This window comes from Pseudorca crassidens, chromosome 1 (assembly GCF_039906515.1).
Source record: "Pseudorca crassidens isolate mPseCra1 chromosome 1, mPseCra1.hap1, whole genome shotgun sequence".
In the NCBI taxonomy this organism is placed as follows: Eukaryota; Metazoa; Chordata; class Mammalia; order Artiodactyla; family Delphinidae; genus Pseudorca; species Pseudorca crassidens.
Window position 1 is genome coordinate 121,921,916 of NC_090296.1, and position 14,933 is coordinate 121,936,848.

At 51.4% G+C, this 14,933-nt stretch overlaps 1 protein-coding gene across 3 annotated transcripts; it reads right to left on the reverse strand.

Moving 5' to 3' along the window:
• Window positions 1-2,791: 2,791 nt before the first annotated feature.
• On the reverse strand, window positions 2,792-10,716 carry LOC137232195 (cytochrome P450 1A1). Of its 3 annotated transcripts, XM_067753600.1 has the most exons (8): window positions 9,573-10,714; window positions 9,241-9,340; window positions 5,873-6,737; window positions 5,191-5,317; window positions 5,013-5,102; window positions 4,796-4,919; window positions 4,564-4,650; window positions 2,792-4,400 (listed from the first exon to the last, which is right to left on the reverse strand). In XM_067753600.1, exons 3-8 carry the CDS (start codon window positions 6,707-6,709, stop codon window positions 4,115-4,117), a joined length of 1,551 nt encoding a protein of 516 aa, XP_067609701.1. In that variant the 5' UTR covers window positions 6,710-6,737; window positions 9,241-9,340; window positions 9,573-10,714; the 3' UTR covers window positions 2,792-4,114. The 3 variants fall into 3 exon arrangements, with proteins under 3 accessions (XP_067609701.1, XP_067609693.1, XP_067609709.1); XM_067753592.1 differs by lacking the exon at window positions 9,241-9,340 and having other exon boundaries at window positions 9,573-10,713; XM_067753608.1 differs by lacking the exons at window positions 4,564-4,650; window positions 9,241-9,340 and having other exon boundaries at window positions 9,573-10,716.
• Between the last annotated feature and the right edge of the window lie 4,217 nt (window positions 10,717-14,933).

Consider the following 14,933-nt stretch of genomic DNA (forward strand, 5'->3'; position numbering starts at 1 on the left):
CAGCTCAATAACAAAAAACAACCAACCCAATCCAAAAATGGGCAGAAGATCTAAATAGAAATTTCTCCAAAGAAGATATACAGATTGCCAATAAACACATGAAAGAATGCTCAACATCATTAATCATTAGAGAAAAGCAAATCAAAACTACAATGAGATATCATCTCACACCAGTCAGAATGGCCATCATCAAAAAATCTAGAAACAATAAATGCTGGAGAGGATGTACAGAAAAGGGAACACTCTTGCACTGTTGGTGGGAATGTAAATTGATACAGCCACTATGGAGAACAGTATGGAGGTTCCCTCTTCCATTCAGCATGTTTCTTCATCCACTGTATTACTGCAAATTGACAGCTGGATCCAGAGGCTCGGCCAGACTCTGGTTCAGTCCCTTTGGCAATACCGTGGGCAGTGTTGGCTTCTTTTATCATGAGGCACATATCTGGTTTTCTCCCTTTTTATGATGCTGGTGTTTGTTGGATGCAATGCCCAGATCCATTCATTTAGTGGTGGATACAAAATAGTGGCATTCCAATTCTATTATTTCTTTTTCATTTATTAATTGGAATACTTTCATTAAGAGATGCTTCTTCTTATGTTCTATTTGGTTATCTGTAAGCATAGTTCACATAGGGAAGGTAGAATGAATGCTTGCTTCTTTGCCTTTGTTTTTCATTTTTTAAGGTAGTAAATTGGTTTTTCTGAAGATGAACAACTAATTTAAATATATGTGTGTGTATATATATATATTTTATATATATATAAACTCATGGATTCAAAGGTATTTGATAGGTTTTAATCAATGGCAATTATTATTATTGACAGTCAAGTTGTCCTATCTTTGGCCTCTTGGAGCCTCTACAGTTGGGCTCCTGAATGGCTTGATCCACTCCTGGTGGTGTTTGTGGCTTCTTTGATATCTTGTATGAGCAACTGTTCCAGGCTCATCTTTTATATTTTCTGCCCCAGTTCTGTAACCAGCATTTCTCCAAGAAGCCCTGGATGGTAATCTAGGCATTAGGGATGCTCATTGCTATGAGTTGGTCATTGTTTCTAACATTTAGAAAAATATATACATAATATATATTATATATAATATAATAATATACAATACATATCATATATATATATATATATATATATATATATATATATATATACACACACAACATATTTTTTAACTCAAACTTTGATATGTTACATGTGTACCTCCTTTTTTCCACGCCAAAGATCCTGGTTCTCAAGGATAGAAGGGATGATGAATTAGAATACTCTCATTATTAGTTGCTCTTTGTTTTAACCCACATTACTCTATAGTCTCAAAATAAAAATACTAATATTACCATTACCAATATGATTAGTGAGAACAGTTCCATAAATTGTTTTGCATATGCTGTCCCCATTCCTCCCTTTTTTTTAGAATAAAGATTGACATACTTTTTTTTTTTTACTGTTTTAACTATTTTAAACTGCATAATTCAGCAGGTTTTAGTATATTCACAAATTTATATAACCATCACCAGATCTTATTCCAGAATATTTTCACCACCCCTAAAAGAAGCCCTGCACCTTCCATTCTCCCTGCCCATATCCTCTGCAATCCACTAACCTGCTTTCTGTCTGTCCGGATTTGCATGCCTTAGACATTTCATATAAATGGAAGCATACAACATGTAGCGTTTTGTGTCTGGCTTCTTTCACTTAGCATGATGTTTTCAAAGCTCATCTACGTTATAGCATATAATACAAGTTATTTTTTAAGTCAGTACAGGAATGATTGGATGCCGAATTCCTCATCTTCCTATATAAACAGGGTTGCTCCAGCTGACTTCGGCTCCCTCCTTGCAGAGGCCTGAAACTCTTGGTGAGTGGGAGCTATCCACTCCTGCCAGAAAGCACAGTGCATGAATGGCAATTCCTGGCCACTGCACAATGCTTCAGGAGGAAAGGTGGGCTGTGGTCACAGTGCATCTCTCCTCAGTCCCTTAGCCAGACTAGCTCCTGACTATGTGGGTCCAGCCTCTGCCCCGACTTGGCACCACTACTCTGCCATCCCAGGTGGAGAGGGATGATCTCAATGTGGAAATCTGGGCAACAGTCGGCCTATGGGGCCTGATAATCAAACACTTTGTTCTCCATCTGTGACCAGTTCTGCGTTCTAATAGGGGTGCAGGACCTGAACCGGGCATGGCTAGTGAGGAGCAGACCATGACTTCTGAGCTGAGAACCTTTCCCCTCCCCCACACCATGACCAGAGTCCACCCGTTGGACCTGAGCATCTAATGCTGTGAGACCCAAATGAGTCTGCCTCCCATCCTCCAAGGAGGGCCCCACGCAGATATCCCCAAGACCTAGTAACCTTTCCCAGCACCCACTCCCCCCGCTCCCACCCAGCCCCCTCTGGCTCTGGGCTTCACCCTCCTGTATGTATCTGTCTGGTAGAGACCTGATCACAATGAATTGGGTGATGTTTTAATGAGTTAGTTCCCCTGACTAGCTTGGGAAGCTCTTGAAGGAACCGTGTCTTATTCACTTTATCTCCCCCCGTGCCTGGTCCAGAGAATGTTCTTCATCAATGTGTGATCAGTTAGAGAAGGAAGAACCCAGTGAAGTGATAGAGTCTTGTGCCCCAGCCAGACCGTGAGCTGCCTGAGAGCAGCAGCTTCACCTCTCCACCGCCTCCTCCTCCCCTTCGTCCTCCCACAGTAAAACCCAACATGAGATTGGGCTCAGAGTGGGCACATAGATGAGTGATGGCTTCACTCAAGATTTTAAAACTCTCCACCTATACGACTTTTGGATAATATCTTTATTTAGCTCAGGTAGATGCTTCCCACACATTTCTGGATACTTGGGTTAGAATTTTTTCCATAGCACTCAATAAATTGTTCTTAAGCTCTCATATATGGTAAATGCAAACATACGAGTACAATACAGGCTAAAATAAAAAGGCCCTTGCATACAAACATTTTTAAAAGACGTTTTAACACAGGGCATAGGGAAAGGAGACCCAGTAGAAGGTGACTGAATTACTACCCCTTCCCTCCTGCCCTGGTCCTGGTGCCTGGATTTGGGCACTCCCTCTGCTCTCTGCTCCCCTTAAACACAAGTCCCCAGCCCATCCTGGACAGGAACAGGGAACTTGCAAGGCCAGGAGGCAGACCTGTTGCTGCCTGCAGAGAGGAAGGCGATCTCCCAGGCACGGTGTCCCAGACCCTAGTGGTCAGATTGCTCAGCCTTGTATAAGCGGGGAGACCACCACTGTGTCGGTATCCTGGACTGCCTCTCCCTTTCACTCTTTTTTTTTTCCCCCTAATAAATTTATTTATTTATTTTTGGCTACTTTGGGTCTTCGTTGCTACGCGCAGGCTTTCTTTAGTTATGGTGAGTGGGGGCTACTCTTCGTTGCGGTGCGCGGGCTTCTCACTGCTGCGGCTTCTCTTGTTGCGGAGCACAGGCTCTAGGCATGGGGGCTTCAGTAGTTGCAGGACGCGGGCTCAGTAGTTGTAGCTCATGGGCTCTAGAGTGCAGGCTCAGTAGCTGTGGTGCACGGGGTTAGTTGCTCTGTGGCATGTGGGATCTTCCTGGACCAGGGATCGAACCCGTGTCCCCTGCATTGGCAGGCGGATTCTTAACAACTGCGCCACCAGGGAAATCCCTCCCCTTCACTCTTGACGGCTCCCAATTGTCAAAGAGATTGGACAGGCCCTGGTGTTGCCTGCTCTAAATGTTTCTCAAGCCAGTCAGCCTGAACAGAGAGCCAGCCAGCTGGTGAGCCCAGGGGCTTCCAGAGAGCTCTTTAGAGGTTTCCAGAGGCCTGAGGACCCCCTATCCCTTCCAGGCCTCCTAGCTTAAGCACAACTTCGGAAGGGCTCCATCAGCTCCTGTGTGACCCCTGTTGTGTCCACTGTCTGTGGTCAGTGCACAGAAGGACAAGTCCAGGGTAGGGGGCAGGTATAATCTCTCAGGTTTGCCCACAGCTCAGACAGCAAAAAGTCAGCCAGACAATATCTGTGCGTTTAGGCCAAAGTTTAGACTCCCTGGGTCAGCCCCCTGGCCTGGCTGCCCAGACAGGCCAGTAGAGAGTCTAGGCTGCAGGGCTCTCCGTCCCCTAAGAGCGCATGTGCACCTGGAAGTGCTCACAGGGGGCATGCTTCATGGTCAGCCCGTAAATGGGGGTCATGTCCACCTTCACACCCGGGGTCACACGGAATTCCAACTGCTGCAGGAGGATGGCCAGGAAGAGAAAGACCTCCCCGCGGGCGATGGTCTCACCGATGCACTTCCGCTTGCCCAAACCGAAAAGAATCACCTTCTCACTGAGAGCTTTGTTAATGGTGCCACCAGTGGTGAGAAACCGTTCTGGCCAGAAAGCAGATGGATTATCCCACAGCTTCCTGTAATTGAAGAGAGGCAGCTGAAGTAGCAGCTTGGGGGCTCAGAACCATCAGGTGGGTTGAGCCCCAGCTCAAAAGAATAGGGTTTAGGCAAGTAGCTCAGGGACAGGAGAGTCTGAAGCTTAGGAGAGAGTGAAGCTTCCCCTGCCCCCTCTCAACTTACTGGTCATGGTTGCTCTGCCACTGGTTTACAAAGACACAGCGCCCCTTGGGGATGTAAAAGCCATTCAGACTTGTGTCTCTTGTGGTACTGGGGAGGGGGGAAGCTCAGTTAGGCTCAGGGCCACAAGGAGATCCCCCTGCCTCCCATACCGTGTCCCTCCCGCTACCCTGATCAGGTACATGAACTGGAGTAAGGCCCAGCAACAGACAGCAGCGGACCCGTGGAGCCTCACCTGTGGGGGATGGTGAAGGGCACGAAAGAGGAATGTCGGAAGGTCTCCAGAATGAACGCCTCCAAATAGGGCAGCTGGGGTCTGTCAGAGAGCCGGGGCTGCCGTGCGCTGCCAATCACTGTGTCTGCAGAACAGAAAGGACCAGACAGATGAAGCAGCCACTCAGACCTTGGCCGGACCTCCTGCCTTGAGCACACTGAAGGAAGCCACCACCTACCCAGCTCCTCCTGAATCTTTTTCTGCACCCTGGGGCTTGTCACCAGGTACATGAGGCTCCAGGAGATGGCGGTTGTGACTGTGTCAAACCCTGGCCAGGGGAGAATAGAGGGCAAAGTTAGGTGGTTGGTGGGTCAGGACAGCTGGGAAGAGGAAGGGCACAACGGGGTAGCTCATACCAGCTCCAAAGAGGTCCATGACGACATTAACGATCTTCTCATCTGACACCTGGATATTGGCATTCTCGTCCAGTCTCTTGTCCTGACAGTGCTCAATCAGGCTGTCTGTGATGTCCCGAATGTGGCCCTGGGTAGGGAAGGCCCACGGGTGAGCAAGATCCCAAAGCAAGACTTGCCTCTCATCCAGGCCTGGTCCCTTCCCATCCCTATAGCATCTTCCTTCAGCAGGTGACTGCTCCATGCCCGAGGCCACCACTGCAGCTTCTCTTGCCTCTCCAAAGCTGTCTCCTGACTCAGGATACTAGCAGCCCCAACTCGAGGGACACCTGACACAGAGTCCAGTACCATCATCATCTGGACATGTTTTTTACCCTTTTCTCTCCCATGAGGCCGGAAGACCAACTCTTTAACTCTTTCTGGTCCCCACAATAACTGGCCTAGGGTCCTGCATGGACAGGCTATTCAGTAAATATTGCTGTCTGATGGAAAGATAGAAGGGCTGGTCAAGAAAAAGTTCTATCTCCCTGCCAAGGATGGAGTCCCCTCCACTACTGGCTTCAAAATCCCAGGGTGAAGGCCTGCGAGAGCCTGCCAAACCCTACGCTGCTCCAGTTATCTCTGACCTCCTGACCCCTGACCCTACCCACTCCCTACCACTCATCTGCCCCTCCCCAGCCTGTACCTTCTCAAACGTTTTATAGTGTTCCTTGAGCATCTTCTGCATGAAAATGTAGAACCTCTGATTCAAGTCCTTGAAGACATCCAGGGCAGTGTTGGGCAGGTAACGGAGGATAGGGATGAAGTCGGCTAGGTTCCCAGAGGCAGCCACCTCCCCGAACTCATTACTCAGAGTGAGTATGCTAAGCAGCTCTTGGCTCTCATGGTCATAGCGTCGGCCAAAGCACATGGCACAGATGACATTGGCCACTGACACCACTACATACCTGTAGGGGTCAAAGCGCCCAGACTCTGCCATCAGCTCCTGGAACTTGCTGATGAGGTGCTTGGCCTCCTTGCTCACATGCTCTTCCAGGTAACAGGAGGATGAGGAAGCCGGGTCTGAGGCAACGGAGAAGGAGTTGAGAGCATTCTGGGCCAGGCGTCGCCGGGCAGCCCACACTGGTCCAGAGTCTGGGTTGAAGGTCATACTCTGGCCATCACCGACTAAGGTGAAGCTGTAGAGGTCAGGCCGGCCCTTGAAATCATCACCCTGCCGCACCAGGGCCTGCCGGATGGTGTCCAGGCCGCTGAGCACCAGCACGGGTGTGCAGCCAATGCGGATCTGCAGCACGTCTCCATAGCGCTGGCTCAGCCGCGACAGGGCCAAGTGTGGGCTCTTCCCCAAGGTCAGCACGTGCCCGATCAGGGGCCAGCTCCAGGGCCCTGGTGGACTCTTCAGGCCTTTAGGGACCCGAGGCTGCCAGGCCCTGACCACCCAGAATACCAGGCAGAAGGTGGCAGAGGCCAGGAGAAGCTCTGTGGCCGAGATGGGGATGGAGAGTCCAAACACAGAGAACATGATCGGTGTAGAGATTCCAAGGTGGCCGCTGAGAGGTGGGATAGGAGGGAAAGATCAAGACATCAGATGGGGAGCTGGGAGGAGCCAGTGTCCTAAAGTGTCAGCACACTGGTCAAAGAAATGGAAAACCTCATCCAGAACTGTTCACTGGACATGAAGGGGAAGAGGAGGTAGGAGAAGCTGTTTGTTGAGCTGCTACTATGAGCCAAGAATTTTAGTTATTCTTCATTCAGTCCTGGCCACAGCCTATGTGGTAGACTGCAGTGAGGCTCAGAGAAGGTATGTGACTTGCCCAAGGTCACACAGCCAGGACGTATAGGATTCAAATCCCAATCCAAATTTGCCTAATTCCAGAGCACTTCCTCTTAACCGCTGCACCAATCTAAACATCAGCCTGTGATTTCCATAGAGCACCTATACTATTACTTACTTCGTATTTTTCTAAAATCAACTTTAAATCCACACAGTTAGCAGCATTCCAAACCATAATATCTGTGTGAAAGTACAGGATTTTTTTTCCCCTAACATATATTAAAATAAACACATAATCGATGTGTATCACCCAATTCCCCGTGAGTACTACCCACCCAACTAGGGAAAACACTGTCAGAGAGCAACGGATCATCCACTCCTTCAGCCTTATTTCACATTTGGGGAAACTCACCTCCAGAGGAGGCACTGACTTGGCTAAAGCCACCCAGCACTCAGACAGAGCCAGGACTCAGACCTCTTAGGGAAAGTTCCCCGGGAAGTTTCCAGCTCCTGTCATAGGCACTTCCCTTGGAAGAGTGGTCAGATCAGTCGATGAAAAGGGATTTTCCCAGAACGCTCAGTTCTCTATTGCTCAAACCCAGGGTCTAGGGAATCCTGCCAGACTCTGGGACAGGGTGGGGCAGGGACAGGGGACTGCCCCCTTACTTACTGTCTAAGCCACTCTGCCCTCATCCCCAGCTCTCTGGGTTCAACTGACCCACGGTTTAAAAGCAGCTGGAGGCCAGCTAGATTGAGGCTCCCGGTCACAGAATTCCAGGCCAGGGTTTTCACTGGGCTCAATTCTCAATGAATGAATAGTCTGGGCCTCCCCCATTTGCCAGTCACAAGAGAGCTGTGAATAAATGGAAGGCTCCCACCAGGCAAAGGCTGCAAGAAAACTCCAGACTGGAATCTGGGAAACTAGGAATGGAGCTGAGTTTAACAGAGGCTGAGACAATACTTTCTCTCTAGGTTCGGTCTAGAAAGGGTGTGCAAATTCATGGACTACTCTCTTCGAGGCATGGGGCTCGGACTGGGACATCTTACTGGTGCCCTGGACCGGTGGTCAGGACACCCAGTGTTCCAGGCTCTATGATGTGGCCTTGGATTCGTCGGTTCATTTTACCCTTCTCACCTCCAGTCACATCACCTGAGAGAGGGAGTGTGACATGATCTCTGATTCAGGGTGCCCAGCTGATCTCAGAGAAGAGAAAACCCAGATCTGACCTGGGGAAACTCACAGTCTGACTAGTGAGGTTTCCCCACAGAAGAGCCAGCCAAGATGGGGAGGTTATATGGTTCCTACCTCAACTACTATAGCCATCTGTCTAGGGAGGCTTCCTGGAGGAGCTGAATCCCAAAGCACACATTAGTCCCAGTTCCTTGAGTGAACTGGGGATACTGCTAGGCCTTGGTGTGCCATGGTTTTCCCTTCTGCACAGTGGGTGCCCCAAAGACCTCTAGCCTTCATAAGATGGTAGGAGGCCAATCGTCTGATCAATTCTCCTTTGATTTGGATATGTTGAAGTTTTGTTGAGAAGGAGGTTAGAGAGTAGATTAGCAAAGTTCCAAGAGCAAAATTACAGTGTGTTAAAGTGTGGGGGGAAAATTAGTCTTATTTTTTCCCTACGTGGGATACAACACTGTGAAATTCAATCTTCAACTGAAGGCCCAGCAATTCTCCTAAAACACAGTTCTTTGTTTCTTTCCTTAACAAGGTTTAAGCTAGTGTTAATAAATTAAAAAGAGAAATTGCTTTTCTGTCCACTTCAGCTTTGTTTTATGCCCATTTCATATTGTTGTCTCTGTTGTAATTCATACTTTTATACCATTTCTGATGTGTAAAATTGGTTGTCTTGTAAATATCTTATAAAGAGTTCAATGGTAAATAAACTATTGTGGCTGTTAATTTTGAAAACAAAAAAGATGGTAGGAGGCCAAGAGAGGTGTGACTGCTGAGTTTTCAGGGTCAAGCTCTCTGCAGCGGGCAGTCTCTCACATTGACTGCCCCCAGCAGAGGACAGAGACGACAGTCAGTCAATGGAACAGGGTAGGCCTCTCGGCAGTGCCCAGGACTTCCACTCAGACCAGCCTCCCATGTCGGGCCAGCACACCTCAGCACTGACAAGCTATGCCTTGGGAGGGTGTCTCCAGCCAGGGGTAGCTTTTAGATAAGTCAGGGTACAGCTAGTAAGAACCCAACCTGCCCCCTCCATCTACCCTGACCACCCAGGAGAAGCCCCCCTCACACAGCCTGAAGGAGGGCTGCACTGGCTCACCTGTGTCCTTATGCCAGCCTCCCAGGTGACCCTCATGGGGAAGCCCCAAGGCATTCATGGAGTCAGTGGGAGATGGAGCTGGAGCCTGGGTCCTGGAGCCCTGAGAGGGGAGCATCTGCATCTAGAGTTCTGATACTAGTCGTGGGACCTCGGGCAAGTCCTGCCCTTCCTCAGGCTTCAGTTTCCCCACTTAGTGAGGAAGTTAGACTGCCTCCTCACTAAGGACACTCTTAGCCTCCTTTTTTTGAGGTGCTACACCAGAAAGACCTTGATGAATCAAAATTTTCCTTTGGGGGGAGGGAAGGGACAACCCAGAAGCCCCCAGCACTCACCTGCGTCTGCGGGGGGGCGGGGTGCAGAGCTGAGCTGGGAAGAGTGGTCCCTGGACTCAGGGACCCCCCGAAGAAGATCAGGGAAGGCTCCAAGGAACTGTCACCTTCAGGGTGAGCGTGAAGGCACTGCCACCTTTATAGGCGGCCTTGGCGTGTGGCCACTCCTCCTGGAGCGCTGGGATGGGGCGGGGGTGGGGGGGGTGCGGCTGGCGAATGGTCGCTCTAGGATGGAGAGAGGAGTGGGGAGACAGGACGCAAGGGGATAGGTAAGAACACACTATGGGATGCCTCAACCAAGTGCCGGCACTTAAAGGGGTGTACCTGGGACCCCCAGTTCCGAGGTACCCCATGGATAGGGCAGAGCCCAGCTGAGAAGGTTTGGGGGAAGTAGTCCCATGATAGCCCGAAAGAGGGTATGGGGGTTCTCTATCCCCGGGCACGGGGACCCCTCTCCCTCATTTTTGCACCCACTGAAATTTGGGGGTGCAATTGCTTCCTCCTCACTACTAGCGGATGGGAGCCAGGCAGGCAGGGAGGGGCGGAGCTGCGGGTGATGACATCCTAACCCGGGTTATTGAGTCCATGCTCGCGTGAGAAGCACGACGACCCCAGCCCCGAGGTCACCGGGGCCGGAAGACCAGAGGCGCCGATGGGCTGGCCCCTTCCCCCAGAGCCCTCCACCCCCCCAACCCCAGAGCCCGGACGACTAGCAGAAGTCAGCGTTCCCTGACGGAGGGGCGGGAAGGGATGGAGAAAGTGCAGTATCGCCGAGCGCGCACTAGCGGGGATACGTTGAGGCGCCTCTAGGGCCACTTTGGAATGCTGCAAACCAAGGGTACTTCCAGTCAGGACCCACGGGCCCTCGAAGTTCCCAGGGTTGCTAGCGCTTTGGCATGGCAGAGAAATCGGGCAGCGAGTGGATCTCCTGGTGGCCGAGAAAAGGGTTAGAGGGAGGCCCTTGGGCGGGCAAGAGAGGGGGCCCAGGGATTAAAGAGGGGGGCGCCCGGCGCACATGCCTCCCCAGGCTAGCGTGCATGAGTCTGGCACATCCCTCCAGGGGGCAGAGGTCACGCGGTCCATCCCGGCCCCACCTGGCTAGGGGCGCGGTGCCCAGAAGTTGCGTGAGAAGGACCCGGAGGCCCGCGCAGCCACCCAGCCGCCCAACTCCCGGGCCCGGTTTGGTCCCAGCACAGTCACGCGAGCGCGGGCGGAGGGTAGGGGGGTGTGGGGTGGGGGGAGGAGTCGGGAGCGGGGCTCTTAAAGGGCCAGTCTCTAGTGGAGCGTGGGGGTAGAGGTGGAGGGAGAGGAGCCGCCGAACCCTCGTAGGTGCGTGATTGGATGGGGCGGGCGGGGGGGGGGCGTGCAAAGGGCCTAGGTTTGCGTGCATAGCTGGGCTTTTGCAAGCAAGCGGGCTCCTGACTGTGTCCTTATTTTTGGTCCACACCTGTGGCGGGACATGCAGCCCCAGCACAGCCCGGGTCGCCTGGCCGGCTGCCTCCGACACTGTCCTCGTCCCTGCCGAGGCTTCCCGATGTAGGGTGTCCAGGCGTATTTGCGTGTTTAGCTCAACGTGTCCCCAACTAACCACATCACCCGCCCTCGCCGCCGCGCTCCCCAACCCTACGAATAGCACTGCCATCCACTGGCCCAGACCAGAAAACGGAGCCTCATCCTGCCCCATCACCTTCCACAGCAGTTGGATGCCACCTCGTGCACTGCACAAATATTTACCAAATGCCTACTGTGTGCCAGACACAGTTCTGGACGCTGGTGATTGATATAGAGGTGAACAAAACTGACAACCTCCTGCTTTCCTGTAGCTTACATTGTGAGGCAAGGGGGGTGGGAGGTGGAGACAGAAAACGCAGAGAGTCTCAGAGGGTGAAAAGTGCTATAGAGAAAAATAAGGCAGAGGAGGAGTAGGAATCATGTGGAGTCAGACTGCAATTCAAAAAAGGCTGGTTGGGGAAGGCCTCACTGAGAAAATGACACCCAGCCCAGGCAGGAGGGTGAATCAAGAATCAAGGCGGGTATCTGGAAGAAGAGTGCACCTGGCAGGAGGAACAGCAAGTTCAAAAGCCCTGCACAGCGGTCCTTGGGAGAGGGAGCAGTACCAGGGGCACTGGAAATATGCAGTGTCTTGTGACTGGGGAGTTCTCCTGGAATTTAGTGCCCCCAGGGAGTGGGATGCTGGGACGGGGTGGGGGTGGGGGCACGGGAGCCCTGCCCCAGGTGCAGGGAACACCTCCTGAGACACATGGGACTTTCTTTGTGTGAGATAGAGACATTGTGGTGTCTGAGTCAAGGAAGATCACTGGCTACTGTGCTGAGAACAGACTGAAGGGGTAAAGGACATATTTCTCCACTTTGGTATCTGTCCAGCCCCCCTGCCACAACCTCATCCAGGCCCCCATCATTGCTCCCTCGAGTACTAACAGCCTCGAAGCCTGGGTACCATCTGCCTTTCACTCTCTCCAATTCCTTCTCCACCCTGTGGCATCCAAAGTGGTCTTTTCAAAGATGCAAAATCTCATTCCAACACCACCTTGCCCCTTCAGTAGCTCCCATCTGAACAGAAACCAGAATCTTTAGCAGAACCTACCAGGAATGCCCACCTCTACTTCTAATCTCCCCTACTTAAAGTCTCAGCTAAAACATCACTTCCTCTGAGAAGACTTCCTGGATCCTTTCCACAGCAAGTTAGATTTCTCCTGGTCTGTTTCCAGCACTATTCCATGGTAATTCTCAGGACATTTGACTCTTGCTAGTACCCCAACCCAACCTGTCACTCCATCCCCCATGCTCTAACACAGAAAACCAGCCTGTGGGAAATTGATCTAATAAGCCAGGTCCTTGCAAGATAAAGGACTTGGTAAAGGAGTTAAACCCAGCTGTATTACGAATGGGGCACATGACCAGGGTGTTGAGCCCAAAGTACTGATGCTATAATGGTGGAGTTTAGGTAGCAGAACAAGCAGGAGGCAAGGGAGGTATTGCTGAGCTTCCATTCTGTGCAGCATCCTCCCATTCATTTCACCTTTGCATCTCTGGCTCAGCCTGAGAAACTCCATGGTACCCAAGAGAGGTCTGTCCTTTAATCCCAACTGGGGCTAGAGCCACAGAGAGTGGAAAAAACTTGTGTAGAAGCCATGGCAAGGAAGTGGGAAGCAAGGTACTCCCCAATCCATCACCTGCTCTGCAGCCCAATCTCTCCCTTTGCACTCAGAGTCCCCACCAATGCCCTAGCTCTAGAGAATCATGGCAGCCTGCTCGTCATGACTGGAAGACCATCTGCTGGGGTTCCTGACCAGGACACAGAAAACCACTTCTCTTGGTAGAAGATACGCTTCTTTTCTCACATTCTCCAAGGGGCTCTTAATCCCAAAGAAATTCATTAGCTAATTAAGCCAATTCCTCTCCCACTTCTCAGCTGGAGAGACCGATGCCAGAAAGAAGAAGGCCTGAGGACAAATGACAAATCAAAGCAGAGCCCGGAACTCTAGCCCTTTGCTTCCAGGCCAGGGCTCTTCCCACCATGATTTATTGTCCCAGACTACCAGCAAAGCCCCAGGGCGCCAAAGGTAGACAGGCTCAGCCTCTAGGTCAGGGCCCCCCATCGCCCCATCTTCCTGGACAGGAGTCTGGGGTACTGGGGTTATGGGAGGCCCTGCACTTCTCATCACCAAGCCCTGACTTGGGGAACAGCTCTCAAGATAGGAGGGGACCCTCAGGAGCATGGGGCAGAGAAAGAGGGAGACAGGCAGGAGGTTAGAGGACCTTGACCCGGAGCTGAACAGCCAATCCTGGGTCAAAGTTTGTATGCCTTTGCGTGAGAAGCCCTTTGGCTAGGATTCCCTAGCAATCGATACCAGGAACACAGAGGAAGGAGTGGGCAGTGCAGAAAGGAGAGGGCTCTGGGCTGGAGGGAGAGAGACAGCTGAGGGTTTTGGCCCAGCAGAGTGACCCAGCTTAGAGTCTTCAGTCAGCACTGCTGAGGGCTACATGGCAAGGGGATGAGGAGACAAGACCCAGAATAAAACCCCTACCCCAAGGTGGAAGCAGGAAGCAGGCTGAACAGAGCCTATGCTAAATCTGGAAATGCTACAGGAGCTGTGAGAAGGCTGAGACCCCTGGGGGAGAGCAGAGGACTAGAGAAGGGTCCTGGTGTATGAGGAGTACAGGAAGGGCACACCTGGCATAAGGAGGGGCCATAACTTGAACAAGTGGGAGGTGGAGGTGAGGCAGTTTGAGAAGAGTAGAGTTTGAGTGGATGTGGAGAACTGGGACTTGTCTTCCAATGTGTCCTCACCCCACCAAGCCACCCTCCACCCCACCTGAGATCTGAGCCCTGAGCGCCTTCTCCTCTCCTACCTGTGCCCAGAGAGCCAGAGAGATTTGGTTTGCAGGATCCAAGGCTCAGATGGGACAGCCCCTGGCTCTCTGGCTCTTGGCTGCTATAGATAGGGTGACGGCTCTTGGCTGCTATAGATAGGGTGACAATACTTTCCTAGGATAGTCTTGGACTAAGCCTGTTGTCTTGTTTATTAAAAGTACCCTCTGGGGGCTTCCTGGTGGCGCAGTGGTTGAGAGTCTGCCTGCCGATGCAGGGGACGCGGGTTCGTGCCCCGGTCCGGGAGGATCCCACATGCCACGGAGCAGCTGGGCCCGTGAGCTATGGCCGCTGAGCCTGCGCGTCCGGAGCCTGTGCTCCGCAACGGGAGAGGCCACAGCAGTGAGAGTCCCGCGTACCGCAAAAAAAAAAAAAAAGCCCTCTTTCCTTCTCAAAAGAGTCCTGGCTTGGGCAATAAATTATATGGTCACACCAGTGATAGTCGACATGTGAGTGGTTTCGTGTGCCCAGCATCCATCCTCTCTTCTTCTTGAAATACCACTTCAATTGTCCTTTGGGGACCACCCCACCCCTACTCTTAGCCAATAGGCTTGGTGGAACTAACCCTACCCCAGGCTACCAGGCTGACACATGACTCAGACCAAGCCAGTGAGAGCCCTGTGGGATTTTAATGAAATTGTTGGTAAAGAAATGTTCTCTTTCTGCCAATGGTGGCTAAGCTGGTTAGAAAATAATTCTGGACCTACCAGTGACCATTTTTTGAGAAGCCCATTAGAGGAAAGAAGAACTGGGAGATGATGGGAGGGAGGGAAAGAATTGATGACATTGAGCACCTAGATCCAGTTATTCCTGAAGCCAATGAAGTACACCATAAAACATCTCCGTTACGTGAGTCAATAACATCACCACCTCCGCCATCTCCTCCTTTCCCCCTTTTTCCTTCTTCTTTACTGTTTCCTCTTTCTCTTCTTCTTTCTCCTCCTTCTCCTCCTCCTCATCTTTCTCTTCTA